The sequence below is a fragment of the Atractosteus spatula genome, chromosome 7 (assembly GCF_055471065.1).
Source record: "Atractosteus spatula isolate fAtrSpa1 chromosome 7, fAtrSpa1.hap1, whole genome shotgun sequence".
Classification (NCBI taxonomy): Eukaryota; Metazoa; Chordata; class Actinopteri; order Semionotiformes; family Lepisosteidae; genus Atractosteus; species Atractosteus spatula.
Genome location: NC_142712.1, coordinates 5,643,723 through 5,666,488, shown reverse-complemented (window position 1 = coordinate 5,666,488; position 22,766 = coordinate 5,643,723). Strand labels below are relative to the sequence as shown.

Below are 22,766 nucleotides of genomic sequence, written 5' to 3'. Positions count from 1 at the left end.
TTCAGCATCAGCAATACGATCTGCGCCTAAACCTGGAAAGGAACAAGTAATAGGTTTATTCCATGCTGAAAAAAAAGAAGGAAGAAAACACAATGTTTCGGCCATGGAGCCTTCTTCAGGTGTAAGAGAGACTTCACACCTGAAGGTGTGTGACTTCACACCTCCTGATTGGCCTCTCTTTCTGTCCCCTACTCCCGCCTCTCACTCCTCCTCCCAGCCTTTGTTCTACCGCTACATTACCTTTGCCTACTGCCCCGTCTCTCTCACACCTGAAGAAGGCTCCACGGCCGAAACGTTGTGTTTTCTTTCTTCTTTTTTTCAGCAGGGAATAAACCTATTACTTGTTCCTTTGCAGCCTACGCATGCTGACGCAGCTGCCCACCTGAACTACTAAACCTGGAAAGGACAACGTTGCTCTGTAATGGGAGCAGTGTGGGTTGCTGTTCACCAGCAGCCGTGAGGTAAACCTACCTTGTTGGTCCTGAGGAGATGCGGTGATGCTCCTGAGCTCCTCAGAGGCCCACAGGGGGCCTGCGCCTCCTGCTGTTTGGAGGGCTGGAGCTGATGGTCCACGCTGCCACTGTACTGTGGGCCCGGAGATCGGGAGAAGTCCCTGGGCTTGGCTGGGCAGCCATTCCCCTGAGCCAGGGGGCCATCGGAGAAGAGGGATTCCTCATCGGACAACTGCAGCTTCTCCAGCTCCCTGTTGATCTTCTGCAGGTCGGCCACGGCGCTGCCCGCGGGCTCCCGGTCGGCTCGGCTCAGCTCGGAGCACAGGCTGAGGATCGTCTCCAGGCGCTGTCGCTCCTGGGAAAGGCACAATCACACCTGAGGACAGGAGCTAGCTGGAGAAGAGCGGTGGGGTCACTGGCACGGTCTGTCAGAGCCATGTTCTTCCATGCAGAGCCCACATTCTACGTCCCTGTAGTGCATCATGTGCACCGCGTCCAGCACTAACCCTGACATTGTTTTTATAAACGATTACACTCATCATTACACTAGGGCGGAGTGGTGGCACTGTGGCTAAAGATCTGCTCCTGTGGCTAGAAGGTTGCCAGTTCAAATCCCGCAGCCGGCAGAAGAATCCTACTCCATTGGGCCCCTGAGCAAGGCCCTTAACCCCAACTGCTCCAGGGGCGCTGTACAATGGCTGACCCTGCGCTCTGACCCCAAGCTTCTCTCCCTGTCTGTGTGTCTCATGGAGAGCAAGCTGGGGTCTGCGAAAAGACGAATTTCTAATGCAAGAAATTGCATAGGGCTAATAAAGTGATGTTATGTTATCATCGCGCTAGGCAGCTCGCCAGTGACCTCAGAGTGCTCTCTTACACATGTGACATGGTGTCCTTTAACATTTAAAGAGGTCATCCAGAAAAAAGCAGCGATATGAAATAATTGAGGGCTGAGTGAAGCACCTGAACAGCACACGGGAGGTACAATGCACAACTACAACAATGACAGCAGAGCAGAACATGTCAAGGAAAAAACGGCTGTAGAACAGCATAGAAACTAGCGTCACTGTAGCACCTGAAAATAAGAGCTGGCAAGGAGAAAGGCAGTGTTCTCCGATGCTGACTGCCTTTATCTCCTCCAAAGGGAAACACCAATATGAGTGACCTGAGGGTTTTAACACGATTAAAGGCCAGGCACAAGAGAAAGCACCCCTGTATCCATATCCGCTTCCACCCAAGCCCAAGACTGGCGGTTTCCTCATGGTCATCCATCCTGCCATGCCATATGGTACTGTGGGAATTTCCCCATGATGCTCTGGTGCCACACTCGTTCCTATTCAACAGGACGGAGCTGGCTGCAGGCACTGAAGGGTGTGAGGATTTTTCAAGGGCTAGGACTCGTCACCCCAACATTTCGCTGTCCAAGGAGAAAATTCACTTAGACACTGGCACAGCATTCTTAGAATTTTTTGTCACTTTTTTTAAACCTGCAGTATAAGTATAAGTATGCAGTATAAATATGGAGAGCCCAAGTCAGAAAGCTATGGAGAGTTGTGCAGCTCTTAGGAGTGTCCCAAATAGCTGTGCAAGCTAAACTACACCAGTTTACTAAATGGCCTGACAGCACTGTGAACGGGTAGATTAGTAAGTCAAAGGTGTATGGGAAAAAATAAATCCATCAAAAACAGAACTAAACAGAACTAAATTTAACTCTGAATAACAAAAGATAAAAGTTCAAAGTTCAATCTTAACATTTTCAAAATTTCCTATATAAAGTATACTACCCTTCCAAAATAAGTATTAGTAAGATTCTTGTATGCACCACAGCTGCAATAGATCACAAAATTCAAAATGTAACACTTATAGGTTAAATCTCATATTTGTTTTAAAAACAATTTTAAAAATCCCAAAGAGCTACTGGAATGCCTGCAGTATTTCTTCCTCTGTAACAATGTTATCCACTTTAGAAACAAAAACATTAACCCCTTCTTACATCTCTTCCAGCTGAGTGTAAGGACCGTATTATTATTAAGGAAGGGATTATCAGAAAGCAGAGACCAAAACCCAAAGTCTTCTGGGGGATTTAAAGGTCCTCCTGCTTTATATTTTCAACCATTTCTCCACACTTCCAGGGTTCTAAGGGTGTCGGGTCAACAGCTCCTGACAAAGACGTGTGTGAATAATTTGCACCACATTTCAGCAGAGCAGAAAAACATCCATTAAAAGCCTAAAAATACATGCCAGTAAATCACGCCAGTCCTTTGAAGGCTTTCATGTTGTTTACAGATGGGCTGCTTGCTTAATTAGGCACTTGTGCCTTCCCCGCTTCGGAACAGCACAAAGGGCAAAGCCTGAGTCTACAGAGGACAAAACGACAACTTTCAGAGCCTGGTCCTCCCGTGCGGACCGCCACCTGCACCCCTGCACCCCTGGCACCTGTGCCCCCGGGCACCTGGCGCTGCGCGGGCACTGATCGACCTGATCCAAGCGTCACGCCCACCGCAGCCCGCCGCCGTACTTACCCTGCCCTCGGACCCGGGGCTCAGCGGCAGGAACCGCATGGCCACCACCTCGCCTCGCGCGTTAATCACTATTCGGATGAGCAGGTAGGGGTCGGTCTCGCCCGTGTCACCCAGGGTTTTCGGCGAGGAGCGGCTTCAAAAAAATCACAGGCGACGAGGCCAAAAATATATATATATATCTTAAAAAAAAGAAACCCTCCAGCCAACGGACACCCCTTTCTACCTCGGACTGACGCCTCCAGAACAAAAGCACATGCCGGCCAGCTAGCGTGGTGCATTAGCAATCAGGCAGTGACACGCTGGATTACATCTGTGAGCAACTGGCCGCCGGAAACTCAATATTATCGAAAACACATTCGGCATCTCGGCAGATAGGAAATACAAATATAGGAGCGCAGTGATTTAATCCTTCCGCTTTCTACTCCACACTCCACTGTCCTAGCGGAGCCGAATAACTCCTGCGGGATGTGCCGAAGCAGATTCCTGGCTAATGTTCAGATTGGGGAGGGGATCATGTGTTTCCAACAAATAACATACAAGGTGATGGCTTTAAATCTCCTCTTCCACGTTTAACCAATGCACCCAGAGAGTGTCCTTCTTCTCTTACTATCTGGTTATTCCCCCAATATCTTCTGTGTAATCACCTTCCCCTCGTACCTCAACTGCAGAGGCAAGAGCAAAACTATTGCTTTGCACATGACTGATTGTATCATCGATGCAGCGTTCATTTTCGGTTTTCCCCGGAAATTGTGATTTCCCATTGAACACCAAAATCACAGAATGCTCCCTTTGGGGATTCTGGATCTGGAGAGAAGAATGAGCTTTACCAGGGATCAGAGATAAGAGAGGAAAAGATTTTCAGTCAACGTTCATCTGCTGAGACATTCAGACTGCAGAGCGATGACGTGCCAGGTGGGGGAGAGAACTACAGAAACAGCTGTATACTCCGAAATCCTGAATGTTGCCTCTGGACCTCTGGAGCTCTCGGTAGCACAGCTTGTGGGTAAGCTACAGGACATGGGAATGATGAGCTTCCATACTGATTTTATATCAGGGCTCTCACACCCCTGAGAGGGTTGGCTAGGACTCCCACCTGGCAGACTGACAGGCTGAAAACTGAGCCCAGGCAGCAGAGAGCAAAGCTGCTGCTTGGCCATTAATCCGTTGCATTGCACTGTGCCGAGAATTCAACAGAATATTTTGTCAGGCTGATTACTGAGCAGAGAATATGACGCTGAGTACTTCATAACACTATTTTTAGAACAAGAGCCCATGGGGGTCTAAGTAGGGGTTTACTGGTCCGAAAAAATCCTTAAAATGCCTAATAAATCTCAATGCTTAAAACAAGAGATGGAGATGCCACTGTGCGCGCAACCCGTCTTTTCCCAGAGCCACACACGTAGAGCTTACCAGCCTCTCCACCTCCTGCTCCCGAAGCCGCTCGTCCCTCTGCCGCTGGTGGTAGTCCCGGAGCTCCTCCTTGCCGCTCAGCGAGCTGATGCTGCTCTTGCGCTCTCGGAAGGGCGGCGGCTGCGCGTCGGGCTCCCGCAGGCACCGCGCGCCGCCCCTGCCGAAGGAGAGCTTCCGCTCCCCCAGGTCCGCCGAGCAGCCCTGGAAGCCGTTCCGATCGATGTCGGAGTAGGAGCCCGAGGAGGTGAGGCTCATCTTCTTGGCCACCCGGGGGCTGGTGGGGACGCTGGAGGCCATGGAGACGTCCGCGCCCCTGTCCAGGGGGCCCAGGCTCCGGGCCGGTTTGGACGACATGGAGACGGAGAAGACCTCCCCTTCCGCGGCTCCGTTGTGGGAGGACTCGGGAGCAGGGGCCCGGCTGTGGCTGTCCAGCGAGCGCCGAGGGGGCAGGGTGAGAGGGGCCAGCTGGCTGTCTGTGGACTTGTAGAGCCGGGGCAGCGAGCGGCTGTAAGCCCCCATGCTGCTGAGGGAGCCCCCGGAGTACTTCCTCTGCCTGGGCCCCGCGTCCGGGCCCACGTCCCCGGCCCGCCCCGGCCTCCCGGGCAGCGCCGGGCTGTCCTGCAGGTTCAGCCTGCGGGCGAGGCGAGGGCTCGACGGCATGCTGGCCGGGCCGCTGCTGCCCGCGGGGGGCAGAGACTCCCCGGCGCTGCTCCCGTTCCACATGGAGAGGAGGGACCCCCCAGGCACCCTGCGCCCGTCCAGGGTCCCCGAGAAAAACACGTTCTCCTGGGACTTGTTCCGGGGGCTGGACCGGGAGTACTGCAGCAGCTCGGCCGGGCCGAGGGACCAGTCTCGCTCTCTGGAGTGCGCGTCGGCCATGTCCGGAGTGGGCACGGACCGCTGCTGTGGCGACGGAGGCAGGCCGCTGGAGAGGTGCGCGGGCAGTTTGGCGGAGAGCGGCGGGCGCTCCGCGGTGTAGTGCCTCAGCGCCCCAGTCCAGCTCTGCTCCAGGCAGTGGGGGCCCGAGGGCGGCAGCGCGCTGGGACTGACTGGCGGAGAGTGGGACAAGGAGAAGTAAGAGGGGGCGTAGTCCCCATTGGCTCGGCAGATGGCGTCCACAGCCAGCCTCCTCCTCTGCAAACTGTCCACTATGTCCTGCAGGTCGCTCCCCGCCCGGCCTGACCTTGTAGTTCTCAGACTGGAGCTGCTCTGGCCAAGGCTGTACTCACCCCCGTATTTTAAGTAATCTGGAAGAAAAACAAACATTTTCGAATCATGCATTGTTAAGCAGAACCAGTGTCCTGTCCTGGCACCAATCTGCTGCAGCCCCAGACTCGTGTTCCTTGTGCACAGAGCCGCATCTTGAACCAGTTTACAGCGCAGTACCAGGCACAACACCGGAAAACCCTTCCTAAAAACAACACGTGCCCGCGGCGGTCAAGAACAGGTGAGTCAAGAATGAAAGAGTGCTGAATCCCATGTTTTCATAAACCTTTCCACTTTTTTTCCCCCCACATCAAAACAAGCCCGGAGACTTTAAAAGCAGCTGGATGCCACCCCCCAGCCGAGTGCCTGCTGATCCCTGTGGGAGAAGGCCAGACTCCATGTGGGAAGAGCTCCACGTCCTGCAACACCGGGCTCTCAACCACTCAGCTAGACCACAGAGACCACCTGGATCGCCTTCCTCTCCACTGACAGAGCACTTACCCACAACAGGTACTTGTTAAAGGGTGGGACTGAATGAACACTCTGTCAACATTACCCTAAATTATACCTCCCAAGTATAAGGCAGCATTTAAATAGTCAAAAGTCATATCCCTCACTTATTAACAACGTTTCACAACGTCCCAAGCACAGCTTTCATGCACGCAGTTCAGCAACTGAAAATAGAACATAATTTGGATTAACCAACCACACAAAAAGTCCTTCATCACTGCTGTTTAAATCTAGATTTCTGAGGGAAGAAACCCAAAATCAATTCCTTCCCTAGAATCCAAAACCAGGGTCTTAATATTTCTAGATCACTGCTCAATTTATAAATAGATTGTTTGTAACCTGCCATCGCTGTCTGCAAAGGTATGATTTAAAAAGGAGTTGTAAATACACCTTTGCCTTTACCGGTAGAATCAGCACAAGAGCCTGCAGGTCCTCTGATATAAAGGGAGCAATCCCTTATATAACTACGGCCTTCAGTGAGCTTGTTATCAGGCAGTTAGTTTCCCCCTGCGCCCTGGTCAGAGTCGTCTTCACTAGCAGTTCTATTCCAGCCCAGTATCCCTCTGGGAATACAAACACGGATTAAAGGAGTGCTCCCACATTCCAGATCTCGGGAATCCACTCCTGCCAACTCTTCCACCAGACAAGCTCTCACTTAATCAAATCCTTAATTTATCTAATGAAGTTGTCTGTTCTGTACATTTTCAGGGTTTTTATCTGGATGCAGCACAGAGATGATAAATTACCTGTAGAAACCACGACACTTGAAAGGACACCTCCGATGTGTTTAAGAGTAAAAATGAATCACATTATTTGTACAACTACGCCAGCAGCTCAGGACCTGTGGGACGTTCCATCTCACAATAGCCTGGAAAGGTGCATCACCAGCTTTTACACATAATACACAATGTACCACAGTCCTGGCTTTTTCATTTAGAAAACCATTATTTCACATACCGTGTTCTAACCACTCTGTATAATACGAAAAAGAAGAACTGCTCTCAGGATTAGGAACAAGATTTTCAGCGGTGTGTGCCGCCGTAACGTTTTTACAACTGGAAACGAGCGTCTGGAAAACTGGAAAAAAATATATATATACACAGTATATAAAAAACAGGAGAGAAGAATTACCTACGGAGCCCGCAGTGGTCACCATCCTTCGTACCAGTGGACCTTACAGTATCGCATTAATGTCCCAGCTACACCATCAGAAACAGAGGCCCTGGGTGTGAGGCAGGAAGAGTCACTGAGAGTCCCACACCTTATCCCAAGCAGGCAGTCTGATTACTCACCCTGCAGAGTCAGAACTGAGCACCTTCTCCAGACAGCATTAGGTGTGTGACGACATCCCTTAGTCAGCAAGCCTGACTAATGATTAAAAACTTCTAATTTGTGTGTATTATCCCCTCCCCTCCGTTCAGTGGTCACTGAAATTCACAAGCGCTGCAGGAAAGGCAGGACACCAGATGAAGTGTTATAGTGCCCCCTGTCTGCGGTTTTTGCAAACGAGTGTCACAGTCCCTACAGGACAAGTCTTCAGATCTCTTCCGCGAGTTAAATGACTTTAAATCCAGTGTGGAGGCCTACAGAACCACAGTCCTGTAGCTACTGTGTTACAGAACATGCAGTAGTTTTATAGATAGATGGCCCACAATAATCCGATTAGAAGCAAGGTTACAGTTCAGGCCCGGCGGTCACAGGTTTCACGAAGGAGGAGGTACAGTAAAGTGTGAATGAGGACTTCACTGCAATAACTTCAGAACGTCAGAGGACAGACATACACTGACCTGTAGAGGTTTTCTGCACTGGTGACTTTCCACTGAGTGGCTCCGACAACTACCTGGAAAGATCCTTGAAAAACTCTGTTGTCCTACCCAAGTCTCTGCAAAGATCCAGCTGTAAACAGCCTTATTTCACTCTTCTTTGTGATAGCTAATCTTATCAGTAGTCAGATGTGTATTCTCTTGTTGAATTATTTAACAGGTATTTAAAAGCTCCTGTATTGATGCAATGAAAGCCACATAACATGCACACATCTCAGCAATGGTTATTTTCCCCTGACCAGATGATGACTTTTTCTAAAAACACCTGGTTTTAATGGATTTAATAAGCGATGTGTTCAAATAAACCCAGATACAGGCAGCCCTCAACCTGCAATGCATGGTGCTCATTTTTTATCTCACAAAGGGTGAGATCTAACTTTCTTTATAATTAGTAATCTTACTTATTTATTTATCAAAAGGGTTTAAACAGTCCATCAAAAGACGTGGAACACAAATCGACCTTCGGCACTGGCCCTGACCCAGAGCGCTTGCGATAAGCACTCTGCTCCTCATCCCTGGTCTGCTTTCTTTACTCTGCACCAGCAGTTTGAAACGCGTGTCTGTTTTATCCTCTTCTCAGAACATAAACATCATCTTCTTTTAATGACAGTGTTAACACACCCTAGCCACCTACAGGCTGCGCCCTGCTTGGAATTTTGATGACGTTTTCCGAGTCCGTTTTGTTCGGGATGCTCAGGTTTTTTTTTTCCCCCCTCCTTCCCTTTTCCATGACTTTTTCAGTCCACGTAAAAAAAAAAGGAAATGGGTTTTGCAGTTTTCCCGGTTACTCTGGAATCCCTGCATTCTGAGACACTGCAGTCTGGACACACGGATTAGGATCCAAGGGCCCCTCACAGAAGGCAGAGCTGGGTTTCTGATTCAGGCATCACATGATCCCTGGATTCCTCATTCCATTCTCTTGTGTAAGCGTTTCCAATACAGCGATTTAATATCCAATGCAGGCTGCGTGCTCTGCCAGTCAGCAGGAAGCACTGTGCTGCTGGGGAGAGATCCAGCGTCCCTCTGCGAACTGAGCTGAACTGAGCAAGCCCACGCTCAAACCAGACCTCACTTTCACAACTTTCACAAACGCACAAATCCTCAAAGGCACCGACAAAGCCAACACAGTAGATTCTCGCGAACGAAGAGCGAAGCGCAAACCGGAGGGCGTGAGTGGAATCGGTGCAGAAGAGAATTTCAAACCCAGGACAGGAAGCACTTCTTAACTCAACAGGTTGTGGGAGTGTGGAACAAGCTACCCAGCCATGTTGTTGAAGTTAGCACCCTGGTTTCTTTCTCAGGAAACATCTGGATGAGATCTTGGGATCAATTAGCTACTAATTACCTCTCTTTTGTAACCCTTCTTATTTATTTGAAGAAACAGACGTTTGCGTCCGGTGAAACATTTTAAAATGAATTAAAACGCAGTTGTGGAGTGAACGATGGGTATTTAAATGGCTATTTATTCACTTTCAGTTTGTTGTTATATGGGCAGGAAACCACAAAACATTCATACCTTTTGCTTTGTACTGCAGTGCGACTGTGAAAGAGTGGGCAGTGACTCACTGATAGGCGAATAATTACTTCACTCTCCTGCCCAGAGAGTGCCTGTGTTTTCTGCTTCCCAATTCCTCCCCTTGAGGAAACTGCCTTCTATGGCACACGAGAGGCAAAGCAAAGCGAAGAGCACTTTACAGCACAGCTTTCATACGGAATAACTGCCAAGAGTCACAGCTATAAATTCACCCAGAACAATCTGCAGTTTCGAACCATAAATGGGAAGCACAGGGCTCCCAGCGCGTTGATGCAGCCCGTCGTCTCTGCTTGCACAGTGGAAGTCTGGTATCGCAAGTTTCCAAAGGAGCTTGGAAGAAGGTTTAGGAACTTGAGCTGAAAGAGCAGCACCGAGGTAAAAGCGTTGGGATTGCCTGTTCCTGTGCGTCTTTTCCTCAACGTCGCAAGTTCAAAACACAGGGCTGCTTTTGTTTACAAGACAGCGCATTCTTGGGCTCCAGAAAGAGCCGGCTGGATTTCTGGGAGGTCACTGACGGATATGCTGCATTAAAAGCCACCTTCTGTTTAGCCCTCATCATTCCTTCCCACCACAGGCTGAGGAGTATTAATGATCGAATAAAACCCAAATCTCCTCAGACACTAACAGGGCGATTCAAGCTGTTATCTCCCAGAGCACAGTCTATGTACAATGTAAACATTCCACCTGAACGGTTTTTAATATTTAAGCCGGCAGATAGAAAAAAAAAATCCGTAAATCTGGCTTCCAAAGCAACAGGTTTTCGAAAACAAAACGGTTTGTTTGCAAAATGTGATGGTTGAAACCTTGTCTGCGACTGAAAGAAACCCACACCCGCCTGGGTTTTAAAGGGGCTGCCCTGCAATGCAAGTGGAGACCAGACAGACGGCGAGCTGAGCTGGGGATCAGACTCGCCGCCTCACCCCCCCAGCCAGCGGCCCCTGAAGCTCGTCAACAGCCAGCCCCTCGCCCTCTGACCTCTCGCCGCCAGCGCCGCGCACCGCGCTGCTCACCTGGGCTCGACGCGAGGGAGCAGGCGGGACTCTTCTGGGGCAGCATGCTCTTCATTCGGCTGGCCTCCTCGGGGTGGTTGAAGCGGAAGAAGTAGGATTTGCCCAGGCAGAGGGTGTATCCTGCAGGACCATGGAAACACACGTCTTAGATTCTGCAGTGCAACAACTGTTGAGGTCTTTATTCTTTAAAAACAAAGGCTTCAACACCATAAAAACTCGACATCGGACACAAAGCGTTGCTATGCACCTCTGATCACCAATATCTCTTACCCTTTAAAGTCAATCATGGACTTTGTGCTACAGTGCTGCAGGATACTGTGTATTTTAAGTCTTCAAATACATCGTTAAAGCTGTTAATTGCTGTAGCAGCTATATAAACTCTGCTATTAGAACACAGGAAAAAACTGCATTAAACACAAATCTGCCTTCAAAGCACGCTCAAGCTGGGTTATGAGTCTGCCTGGAGCTGGCGTCCCAGTACAGATGGCCTGGGACGGCTGCAGCTGTGAAAATATACAGCTGGGAGAGGAGGGTCAGCCCCTTTCCAGAGGAGCACAGCGATTCCCTGTCTGATGCATCCCAGATCTCACAAGCTGTACAGAGCAGTGGCCGCAAGATGAAGGTTATACTCCCAGAGTGTTTCATGGAACACTCCAGTCACATGGCTGTATTTCAACATGCGTCCCACGGGGTTTGGAGAGCGTTAACCACCTGAGGAGAATTCAATAATCATCTTTGCACTGGAGACTGCTAACAACAGTCATAGCTATCAGCACCTATATCCCCCTGCAGCGGCCCACTGAAGCTCAGCAGGTGTGAGCCTGGCCAGACCCTGGATGGGAGACCTCCTGGGAAAGCTAAGGCTGCTGCTGTAAGAGGTGTTACAAGGGGCCAGTAGGGGGCGCTCACCTTGCGGTCTGCATGGGTCCTAATGCCTAAAGGTGAACGTAAAGAGACTCTCTGTTGTCATTAAAAATCTCAGGGTGTTTCTCGAGTAGGGGCATTATCCTTCGTGTCCAGGCCATAATTCCCCCTGCCCTTTACCAGTCATGGCCTCCTAATCCCCATCTGTGAACTGGTTTCATCACTCTGTTCTCCTCCCCACTGAGAGCTGGTGTGTGGGGAGAGGACTGGAGCATCATCCAGGTGGGGCTGCACACTGGTGGAGGTGAAGGGGAGTCCCCATTACCCGTAAAGCGCTTTGAGTGGAGTGTCCAGAAAAGCTCTATATAGGTGTAAGGAATCATTATTTAACAAAGACCCATTTGGCATTATAATCATAATTCTTATACTGGGAGCATTCTTCAAATAAAAGTTGCAACAGAAGGTCCCTAGAGAAAGCAGATAGAGTCGGGAAACCCCTGCCTTCACAGAGTAGCGCATTAACCCTTTGTTGAAAGGAGGGCACGTTTCCTAGCAGTGGCAAGCGACATTCACACAGTTCCAGGATAAACACTCCCACTGGTGCAGGAATGCAACAATAACACCCTCCTAGCCAGCGCTTTCCGCTCCGAGTCTCCTCCCTGTGCCGCGGAAACTCCAGGAGGAGGAGACCGGCAAGTCAGATAGACTCCTGGGGAGCTCGGCTTCCAGCGTTAACCTGGATCCTCGGCACTAGAGGAGGGGGAGAGGACAGGCTGTGCTCCCACTGCCAGCGGGGAGAAATAGAGACCGAGGTGCACTTCCTGCTGCACTGTGACAGATACTCTGGGATTAGAGAAACATTCTTCCCTAAATTCAGAAATCTAATCCCAGAGTTCCCACACTTGCCAGAATCACAACGGGTCCCAGTCCTACTAGGAGAGGGAGGAGGGAACTCAGTTGAACTGGCAGCCCAGTATGTGATCTCCTGTCACAGCCTGAGGAGCAGTGAGTCTGTCTCCCAATAATGCTCCATATATTTACAGTATATGTAAATATTTTATGATATGTCTTTCTTGTAAATGTCTGTAGATTTTTTTTGCTTTTATTTTTTTTTTCGTTTCATGTGAATTTCATTATTTTTATTTGCTTTGGCAACACCAATTGTACCCATGGGTCATGCTAATTAAGCACCTTGAATGGAACTGAATTGACTCAAGCTGGAATTCCCCCTCCTCCCGTCCCGCTCCCCCAACGCCGTCCCATTGTTGTCGGTCACCTCGGGTGCTGCTTTATCTCATCCTGCAGCCCCAGGGAGGCGTGTTAGCGTTTCCCCTGCTGCAGCACGCACTCTCCTCTCCCCGCCGGAGGGAGGAACGGGCCTGGGAAAACATCCTCAGCCTCAGCCCGCTCGGGCCCAGACAGCTTCCACACCGCGGGGTCTCCCCAGCCTGCCCCGCCTGCCCCGCGAGGCGCGCCGGCCGGAGGAGCTCTGCACAGGCCAGGCCAACGGCTACGCCGCGAGTCAAGGAAGAGGCGCGAGGAAGTTCATCGGGAGAACAGATTCTCTTTCCCGACTTTGGACGTGTTTTTTTTTTTATTTCAGAGGTCACGACTTCATCCGTTATCAGAAGGACGATCATCCGGAAGAGGGCAGAAGCACCGCGTGCAGAGCCTGCCCGAGGCATACAGGACAGGATACTGGCCCTCCACAGACATTTCATATCAGCCAACCAAACCAGCACACCCGCTGTGCCGTGGAAGAGAAACGGGAGCACTAAGCACAAACCCATGCAAACATGGGGAGATCATGCAAACTCCCAACAGAAGTTAGTGCCCAATGGAAGTGAACAAGATCAACCACCTGACGGCAGCGTGCTGTCCTTTTGGAGCTCGGCTAAATGAAGACGGAAGACCAAGCCGCCTGAAACTCCAACTCAGGCTACCAGAAAGGAACCTGGGTCTCAAAGCTGAACAAACATCCTCTGATTGTAGAGGCTATGCTACATTACGCTCCTCAGGATGAGGTAACGCACACAAAAACGAGTGCAGCTGCTCATTCTCGTCTCAGTAACGTCTATTCTGTTGACTGCTGGATGGATTTCATTAGAGGCCAAATTGGAAAAAAAAAACTATACTGAAGGCTACACAATGTAAATAAAGATAATGACTTTTATTATTCATCTTAACGTTTTAATGTTCCTTCCCCCTTTCTCATTGTTCCTGGGTATTATTTTTACTCTGTACAAGGGTAGACGTCTGACTCCCGCTGCCCAGCAGTCTGACTCCATTTAGGATTGTATAAGCTGAAGGCTCTTGTACACAGTATACTACAGAATCAGAGAAACCGTTCTCGAAACAGCTGACATCTTGTACTGCCATATGTGGCAGCCCACAGTCTGTCAACTATTAAACTGCCATGTAAATAGGAGCTTTAGTGCTCTCCTTACAGCACAGCCCTGACTGCTGCAGCACCTTGCCCAAAACTGGAACTATAACTATGTGATTTGTTCAGCAGAGGGACAGAGAGAGCACCCTGGGGCAGTGACTACCCTTTGTGCTCCTTCATAGCTCTTGAGTCCTGGAAACGATTCTGGGCTGGTGCTCCTGTGTGGAGCTTGCCTTGCCTCTCTCTGGCTCCTCTTCATTCATCCGTCCTGTCTGGAGCAGCACAGTCAGTCGGGATCACCCGATCCTCACTTCATCTGATGAAGAGCGTTCCCTGACAGTGCCAGGGAGGAAGGGACGGAGAGCTCCGGTGAAGAGGGAGTGAGGAATATGGGGCCGTCCTGCCCGGCAGTACGGAGCCGTGAGTCCGGTGTCAACCAGGAGAGGTTAGGAACACCCTCTCGCGGGGTCAGCGCACCACACAGACACTCCCAGAACGGTCCCGCACTTCAGCAACGGGGCCGTTTGGCTTGCTGGTCATCTTGGGAAGCGACATTCCAGAGGAACTGAACCAGGCCCCTCCTGGATGTGTTAATCTGCCGTTTCCCGTATCGGATTCCTAGACGCACACCCTCTCTGTGAATACAACACACTCCCTGGCAGGAAGTGGAGCGAACAGCCCCACGCCGCAATGACCTGTGAATGTTTGTTTTTTGCGGAGGGAATATCCCAAACTAAGCAACTTCTAATTTCCGTCTTTGAAGAGAAACGGTATTTACCACTGAGAGACACACACACACACTCACTCACTGCTCGGTCTGACTTCCCGGCCCCGGTTGTGCAAAATTCTGCAGCAACACACTGCACCAAGTGAGCCCTCACAAAACCCCCTAAACTACACTACACCACACCGCATTACAAATCTCAAATCTTTCAACAGCTTTATTCAGCAGAAGGATTTTAACTGCCAGCATATCTGATTTATTTTTTGGAGTACCGATGGCAAAGTAAAAACTCTTCTAGCCTCCACCAAAATGAGCTCAAGACACTCCCAAACACCAGAAAAACTAAATGAGCAAAGTGAAATAAGAAATTTATAGCATCCGTGGCAAAGCAATCGGAATACCTGAGTATTTCTCCAGTGCACAACAGGAGCGAGGTCAGTTTAAAATTCCTTTCTGCGAAGGCTCGGCTCCGTTTTTTACAAATAAAAGGTGTTTAGTCTACTACACATGAGGCTGAACCGTTAAACTAAAACAGATCTACAGAAGAAGAAGAAAAACGAGACTACTTCTTCTTCAAAGAGGAGACCATATGTAGCCTGTTTCACTCTGACTGGGTGCTTTTTGAGGAGACGTGCTATTCGGGGGGCCAGGTTTTCTCTAAAGACGAGACAGAGCCGAGCGCAGGGATGCTGTACCTTCAGCGCGCCTGAACAAACACATCGCCGAGACCCGCCGCCCCTGTTCAACATTCAGCGCCAGGGCTGACGAGGGAAGAATGGATCTTGACCCTCTTTCTGCGAAAGCACGGCTTGTCGTCATCCTTGATCGTTCGTTCATTATCGTTAATCAGTCCGGGGCTGAGCTGCTTTGTTATCGCGAGGTACAGAGTTAACAAAACGCATCAGCCCTCGACAGCCTCCTGCGGGGCACTTCCCTAGAAACCCGTAAAGGCGGCAACAGCGCAAAGAGAGGGGATTCCTGGACATTTTGTTGGGATTTTCTTTGCTTTCACCCTCCCTCTTTTTTTTTTTCTTTCTCTGAAGCAGCGTAATTAAGCTCTCTTCCCAGGTGGGCGAGTCCCGTGACCGTCAACGAGTCGCTGCGGTCACAGTTCAGGTGTGGGGCACGCAAACACAACATATCGGCAGAGACGCAACATCACCTTTAGGGTGAAAGACCCTCCCCGAGCTCCTGCTAACTGATAAAACATTAATCCATCCACTGTTAGCTCAACAGTGTCAACCCCCCTTCGGCAAGGCAACTAAATCCAGGGAAAAACACTCCGCAAAGAATTAAATGCCTAGCAAATGTTCAGCCCCTTAACGTGTGCACCTTTTTTCTTTCCTACGCAATTATACATTGCATTTAGATTTTAACTCGATAGATAAGCGACACTTCGCTATCAACACATCGAGCATGTGAAGACAGCGCGCAGCTCGCTTCAGCTCAAGGAGATGTCCCTCTCCCTGCCTCTCGCTTTGTTTACACCAACCTGGTCTGCCCCAGCGAGCCAGTCCCGTCACACACGCAGGACGACAACAACAAAAACTAACACACGATGCATTTATTGGAAGGACGTTATCACTTTTAATCAATTCAAGCTGTTAGAAGTTCAACTTAAAAACTCCCCCCCCCAAAGACTTGAAAACAATTCTATGCATGGTTCTGCTGCTACCCCACCCCAATTGGCTTTACTCACGCCTGTCTAAAAAAGTTATCGAGTTAAAAAAAAGTAAAACGCACAGGGGGAAAAAAAGCCATAAAATAATAACTGAGTCTGAGCTACCCGGGCCTTTTCCTAAACTAAGCCGTGAGGAGGCAAGCTAGCATCACCCTGTCGCTACAAAGAGTCATCGATACATTGTGAAGTTACTGAACTGGCCCCGCGATTGTTTTCCAGCGCCGAGGACTGACCTTTTTACTATGTTCCATTCAGAAAGCCCGACAGAGGAACACGCTCCGGGGATTTGCATGACAAAGAGCTCGCTTCTCGTCAAAGAGACCCACCGCCACCCCTCCGAGCGGCTCCGCGGGTCCGCAAGTTTGGAGCGAGACCGCTTCTGCGCCAGGAGCGCACTAACTCCCCGTGAGGGGTGGGGGGGCTGTTCTCCTTTGAACTTCGGGGTGAAACTCGGACCAACGCCGCGCTGAGCCGCAGTGACAACCGCTCTGTTTCGGCTCCACGAAGGTTCAAAAGCCGCTTACATGCGCCGAGGCAAAAAAACGTTTTTTTCCCAAGCAGACGCCCATATTTCTTCCCCCCGTTTTATCTTGGTATGTTCTTACAGCTTTTTAAAGTCGGGGAAAAGTAATTCATTTCCCCCCGTTATTCTTTTTTCTTAAAGATACAGTTCGAAGCGCTACTTATTTACAAGTTTGATATGTAGAATTAACAGCATTATAAAGGGCATTTTATTTCATATGCTGTTATAAATATTTTTTCTTGTAGTTTGATTATACCTGTATTGCTTTCATTTATTAGTATCTCTTGCTCGTTTTTAAACAATAAGAGAAAACTGAAGAAAAAAATAATCCCAAAGGTATCCTACAACTCTTCTAGAATTGTCAGTAAGCGAGTGAACCGGCGGCTGTCGATTAAACGGGCTTCCTTATTCATTAACGAGGAGTTAATGTTCAACGGAAAATACTTGTGGCACCCTTCTCCGAGAGAGACGAGGGGAAAAAAACCCTATTTCAGGTTTCTTACTTTCTGCTGACATCTCCGAATATTTTGAGGAGATCCCAAATCAGAACTCAGAGAAAATTGAAAGTCTCTACAGACGTCTTCTCAAAAACGAATTAAAAATGTGTTGTGCTGATCTGCTTTATGGTTTTCGGCTCTGTCTTCCAAGCGGTCCAAACTGTGCACGTTTGGACAAGAATCCAGGAGGCGCTACAAGTTGTCTTGAGGTCAGTGACCACTGCCTCTCTGTTTTAATCACAAACAGCTTCACCAAGGACTGGCAACCTCTCCCTGGCAACGGGAGAGGAAAAAAAAACCCAAATAAACTCCAGTGCCTATTTCTTGTTACATTTTATTGTGTTTTCCCTCTTGTCTGTGTTGTGGACTGGCAGTGTGACAGTCAACAAGCCTGTTAGCTTTTCACTGCTGGGAATGTGGCTCCTGCAACAGTCCTTGCACCACCAGTGAAATGAGCCGCTCAGCCTGAGCCCCACCAGTCTGAGAAGCCTCTCTTACATGGGATGTGATACATAAATAATAATAATGATAATAATAATAATAATAATAATAACACTTCTATTGTACTTTTCTGGACACTCCACTCAAAGCGCTTTACAGGTAATAGGGATCCCCTCCACCTGCACCTGTGTGCAGCCCCACTTGGATGATGTTGGATGATGTGTCAGCAGTCGAAGTGCAGCAGTATGCTCAGCACACACCAGCTCTCAGTGGGGAGGAGAACACAGTGATGATGAAGCCAGTTCATGGATGGGGATTACTTGGAGGCCATGACTGATGAAGGTCTGGGAGAATAGTTGATCCAGGAAGCCGGGGTAACACCCCTACTCTTTTTAAGAAACGCCCTGGGACTTTTTCTTACTGACCACAGAGAGTCAGGACCTCGGTTTTACACCTCATCCGAAGGACGGTGCCTGTTTTACAGTATTGTGTCCCCTGCCACTATACTGGGGAATTAGGACCCACATACATCACAGGGTGAGCTCCCTCTACTGGTCCCACTAACACCACTTCCAGCAGCAGCCTTAGCTTTCCCAGGAGGTCTCCCATTCTCATGCCTGCTGAGCTTCAGTAGGGGCCAGTTGTGAGGTGCAGGGTGATACAGCTGCTGGCAATTACATAATCAAAACTACATGGCAATCACTTTGAAACAATGTGTTCTATTGACAACAGTGCAGTACACAGCCATAGTCCAAACCCCAGTGTTGCCCCTGATTCTGCAACACAGAGCTCAGAGTACTGACAGAACTCTACACCCACGCAAGCACTTGATGTAATCCATTACCCAGCAGGCTGTCAAACAGCTCGAGTCATAGTCCAGCCATCAGTTCACCCACTGCAACAGGGGAAAACCCACTTCCCGAACTTCTGCTGATTAACTCCAGACCGCTGCCTGGGGGAACTTTTTATTGATTTACTAACAACGTTAAAACGGCATTCTGCAATGGAACCTGATTTTACAGGACAATCTTAAGCACCAGTTTCCATGTTTTATTTCCACACAGCATACGCGGCCTGGATGTTAATTAGCGCGCTCTCTGCGCTCTGGAAGCGGGCCGTGATTTTGGTTCTGCGCCATCTTCTGTTAGGCCTGTGATAAATCTGTCCCACTGGACTGAGCCCCCTTTAACTAAACGTCATCGTCTGCAGATGAAATGCCAGCGTAGTATCAGAGTGCTGAGCACAAGCGTGAGGCTGCTGGGTGGATTCATTCTGCGAGTGTGGGAGTTGTAAGAGGCTGCTATTACAGCATTCATTAGGAATACTGTGACACCCCCATGCTGCGCCAAACAGCAATGTCTGAAAAGCAGCCAACTAATCTAAACAAGAAAGGACAGATGGAGGTTTCTATGGGAGCGTTGTTTTTGAGACACAGAACAAGTGTGTGCTCATGAGGATGCTGTCAAAGGCCTCAATATTTACCTGAGGGGCTGATAATCAGAGCAGCCACAGCAGAGGCCGAGATAAACGCCGCCTTCTCCCACTCATTTAGAAACCGTGAATCACTGGGAACAGCCTGAGTTACTGGGAAAATTGTTCGCATTCCAACCCAAGCAATTATGCAAAGTAAGGTCACTTCTCCCTCCAAACCAGGCAATTATCAGGAGTGAAGTTACTGTGCACAAATAACGCCCAGACTAAACACTTCCTGAGGCCCAGGCTGTGAACTTTCCAGCCCTGCGTGTACGAACGAACGTGCTGCAAGACAGGGATCAGAGCTGACGTACGAAGAACAGAAACCAGAATCAGGCGCCGGATATTTCAGGGTGCTCACCTCGTTTCAAAGAAATAAAGCTGAAACAGCTTTTTAAAAACAGATGCACATTTCTCCTCTGGCTAACTGTTACAATTTTACACTGAGACCTGCAGCATGTCAAACCTGAAGGTTGACGTGGATCAGATCCCCGTGTACAACAGATGTGCTGTTATCAAGCCCAGGCAGGCGTGCGATTGGCCGTACCTTGTGTCAGCTGTGTGGGCTTGGTCACTGGCACACCGTCCAGGGCACAGAGGTTCCCACAGGGGTCCAGCGTGATCACCCCCTGCCTGTTCTCAATGCGACAGTGCTCTGCAGCAATTCCCGGGCCGTCGATCGTGATATCCTGGGGTGCGGAGGCATCCTCCCGGCCAATCCGGGTGATCCCTGAAACAATAACGTCTTCATCATTGCGCGTCCCGCAAAAAAAACCCTTTGATCCGTCGATCTCAACAGGGCTTACGTTTTGAAACTTCAAAGGCAAGAAGATGGCATTCAGACACAACGAGGAGGATGTGCACTACAGACAGCTACCATGCTGAAGACAAATTCCCCATGAAAAATGTTATTCTGGCAGATGGATTAAGTCTAATCTCTATTTTAATAAAATCATTGGTGATGTATTGCCTGTAATTGCATTTTAATAACTGATCTCCGAGAACACCAGAAGTGTAAGAGCTGGTTACATACCCTCCTCCAGGGGCAGCAGTGTGATGGCGACGCTCAGACGCCCGCTGCCCAGGCTCACCAGGTGAGGCCTGCCTGTCTGCACCTTCAGCCCCTTCCCAGTGTCAATGAGGTCCAGAGGGGTGCCCTGGAGCAAGATCAGGCACAGGGCTGCTGTTACCCCAGGCTCTGGGCCCTACTCCCTCAGCACACTTCCACTGCGGATGTCATCCACATGTATTTCAAAAGCCACCGAGCACTCAACGTTTTCAGGCGAGACGCTCTGGTTTTCCAGTGCACTGACAGGCCCTGAAAGTGCCCAAATATTCACGCCCCACACTAACAAACTCTGGCCACTGTTTTTTTCAGGAGTACTGGAGATCTGTTTCTCAGTGTTGAATAGCAGGCCTCATAGAACGCTTTCTTGACATCATGGGAAAGGTTTTCAAGAACAAAAGGTGTTCATTCCAGAACTTCCTGTGTTCTTGCATGACGATAGTGTCAACCCAATAATAAATTGATCATTAATAAGTAATAAATGATTAGACTTCGAAGTTGACAAACCATGCTGTGGATATGGCCTGAACTCCTGGAGAAGCAGGAGCACTGACCTTGGGAGAAGCAGGGGTACTGGAGAGTGCCGATGCCTCTTTCTCCAGGCCTGCAGAGCTCGTCTGCTGGGGTCCGTCCCTCCTCGGCTCAGGTGCATCCTGCAGGGAAAGCAGACTGTGACATCATCCCGCACACACGGTCCTGGAGGCTGGAAGACAGGGAAGCACCTAAGACCTGCTCACCTTGTACAGGCTAGGCTGCGCAGCTTACAGTCTAACCATCACCTGGGCTGGGAGCAGCTCGGTACCGGCGGTCACCTTCCAGCCAACCCCATGAGGACAAGATCAGGCCTCTTGTCTGTCCGCCCGGCTGCCCTTCATTCAGGCAGCCGATTAACAACCACAAAACACTGAAGGCTTGATTTACCACTAGACCGGTGCTCTGACATTGAGTTCAGGTGATCAGCTCTGTGCTCAACGCTTGCTCACACATCCCTGGAAGACAGCTTCTTCTACCAATAGAAGGCCCAGAGGTGAAGTATTGCTGCTGCCCTTTACCAATCATGGCCTCTTAATAATCCCCATCTATGAACTGGATTCATCACCGGTCTCCTCCCCACTAATAGCTGATGTGTGGGGAGCACACTGGTGCACTATGACTGCCGTCGCATCATCCAGGTGGGGCTGCACATTGGTGCTGGCGGTGGGATTCTCCATTACTTGTTAAGCGCTTTGATTGTAGTGCCCAGAAAAGCACTATATAAGTGTGAGAAATTATTATTATAACACTGATAGTAAGCAGTACAATACAAGAGTTTTACAACACAGGTACACCTGGAGATCCACCCAGCTGTTGCTGTAGCAGTTCCTGAACTTAAGAGAGGGCAGTCTGGAGGAGCTAGAGGAAATATAACAGCAAATCCCAGTGGTTCAGCCAAATACAATCTGTGAGACTATAGCACTTCTTAGCACCCTCTTGGACTGCCACAGGACCTGCGATTGATATCGTTGTGGTCCTGCTAGAAATGCGGCATGTGGAAAAAAGCACATAAGCCACTCTTCACTTTGGACCTCTGACCACAAACGTCCATATTTATGTGGGATAGAAAACAAAGTTGTTGGATGCAGTCTCAGTGCTCAGCGTGTTTTAGCCCAGAGGCATCATTTCTGCTGCGGCTGCTCAACGACTTCATTGTCCTCTGTTGCAAGAGCACACAGAAATGGTGTTGGTGGAAAACAATGGAATAAACTGCTTATTCTGATTTTGCAATTTTTATGACAGGCTGTCCCATAAAGGGACCTCTGATGATCTCATCAATTACAAATGTTTTAATTCAGGAAAAAGTGACAACTCAAAAATGCTTTGCAAATACATACTGTATTGAAGATGCTCAAGTCCTGTTGAAATCTGCACACCAGGAGTAAAACAAACCTGTGCAGGTGATCATAAACACAACTGGGCTCTTCTAATTAAACCTTTTCTTTTTATGGATGAAGTTTATAAGCCCCGCCAGCGCCATGCTTTTAATTTTTTCACATTGCGTTTGATTTGTTGACATTTTTAAAGGGTTTTTGAATGCAGCCTATGAGCCTGTACTGAAGAGGTGAAGGGGTTGCAGAACAGCAAGCCTGTTCAGATGCAGAGCACATGCTGTGCAATGTCTTCATGTACCCAACAGTAAGGCAAGTGCAGGGTTTTGAATCATACCCAGCCTCTAATTTAACCCAGGGTTAAGTCTTTACCACTAACTACAAAGTGAGGAAGAGCTGAGGGCTGGGCATGGCTCTTAAGACCATCAGGCACATTATGCCAAGTTTCAATTGCCTGTGCGAACTTGGGCTGAAAACAACACAGGAAAACATGGCCTGGAGCACAGTCAAAATAAACCCTGTTTGAAAACACTGAACGACGGAGCTGGCTGCTATTTAAGACACACCATATTTAGCAATGGGCTCAAAACTAGCACACAACTGTTTGCTTTAGTCTGAACTCCAAATTGCTGGTCATGGTGTCTAAGGGATAACTGGGCTCTGCAGCACTCTGTCAGGAAAGGAGGTAAGGGTGATCTGTGCACCGTTTGTTTGGACAAGCCCTGTGAGGATTTATTATTAAATGTCAGCAGTGTGGAGACTGATAAGATAATCACTGGGTG

At 49.2% G+C, this 22,766-nt stretch overlaps 1 protein-coding gene across 3 annotated transcripts in view; it reads right to left on the bottom strand.

The window, feature by feature from the left end:
- phldb2b (pleckstrin homology-like domain, family B, member 2b) overlaps positions 1 to 22,766 on the bottom strand; it is a 53,422-nt gene that overhangs the window by 25,164 nt on the left and 5,492 nt on the right. For all 3 annotated transcript variants that reach the window (XM_088920994.1, XM_088920995.1, XM_088920996.1), the window contains exons 3-8: positions 20,674 to 20,772; positions 20,087 to 20,210; positions 19,601 to 19,783; positions 10,465 to 10,584; positions 4,382 to 5,628; positions 472 to 807 (exon numbers count right to left, since the gene is read on the bottom strand). In XM_088920994.1, coding sequence (XP_088777120.1) covers positions 472 to 807; positions 4,382 to 5,628; positions 10,465 to 10,584; positions 19,601 to 19,783; positions 20,087 to 20,210; positions 20,674 to 20,772 — 2,109 coding nt within the window. The remainder of the gene's footprint in view (positions 1 to 471; positions 808 to 4,381; positions 5,629 to 10,464; positions 10,585 to 19,600; positions 19,784 to 20,086; positions 20,211 to 20,673; positions 20,773 to 22,766) is intronic.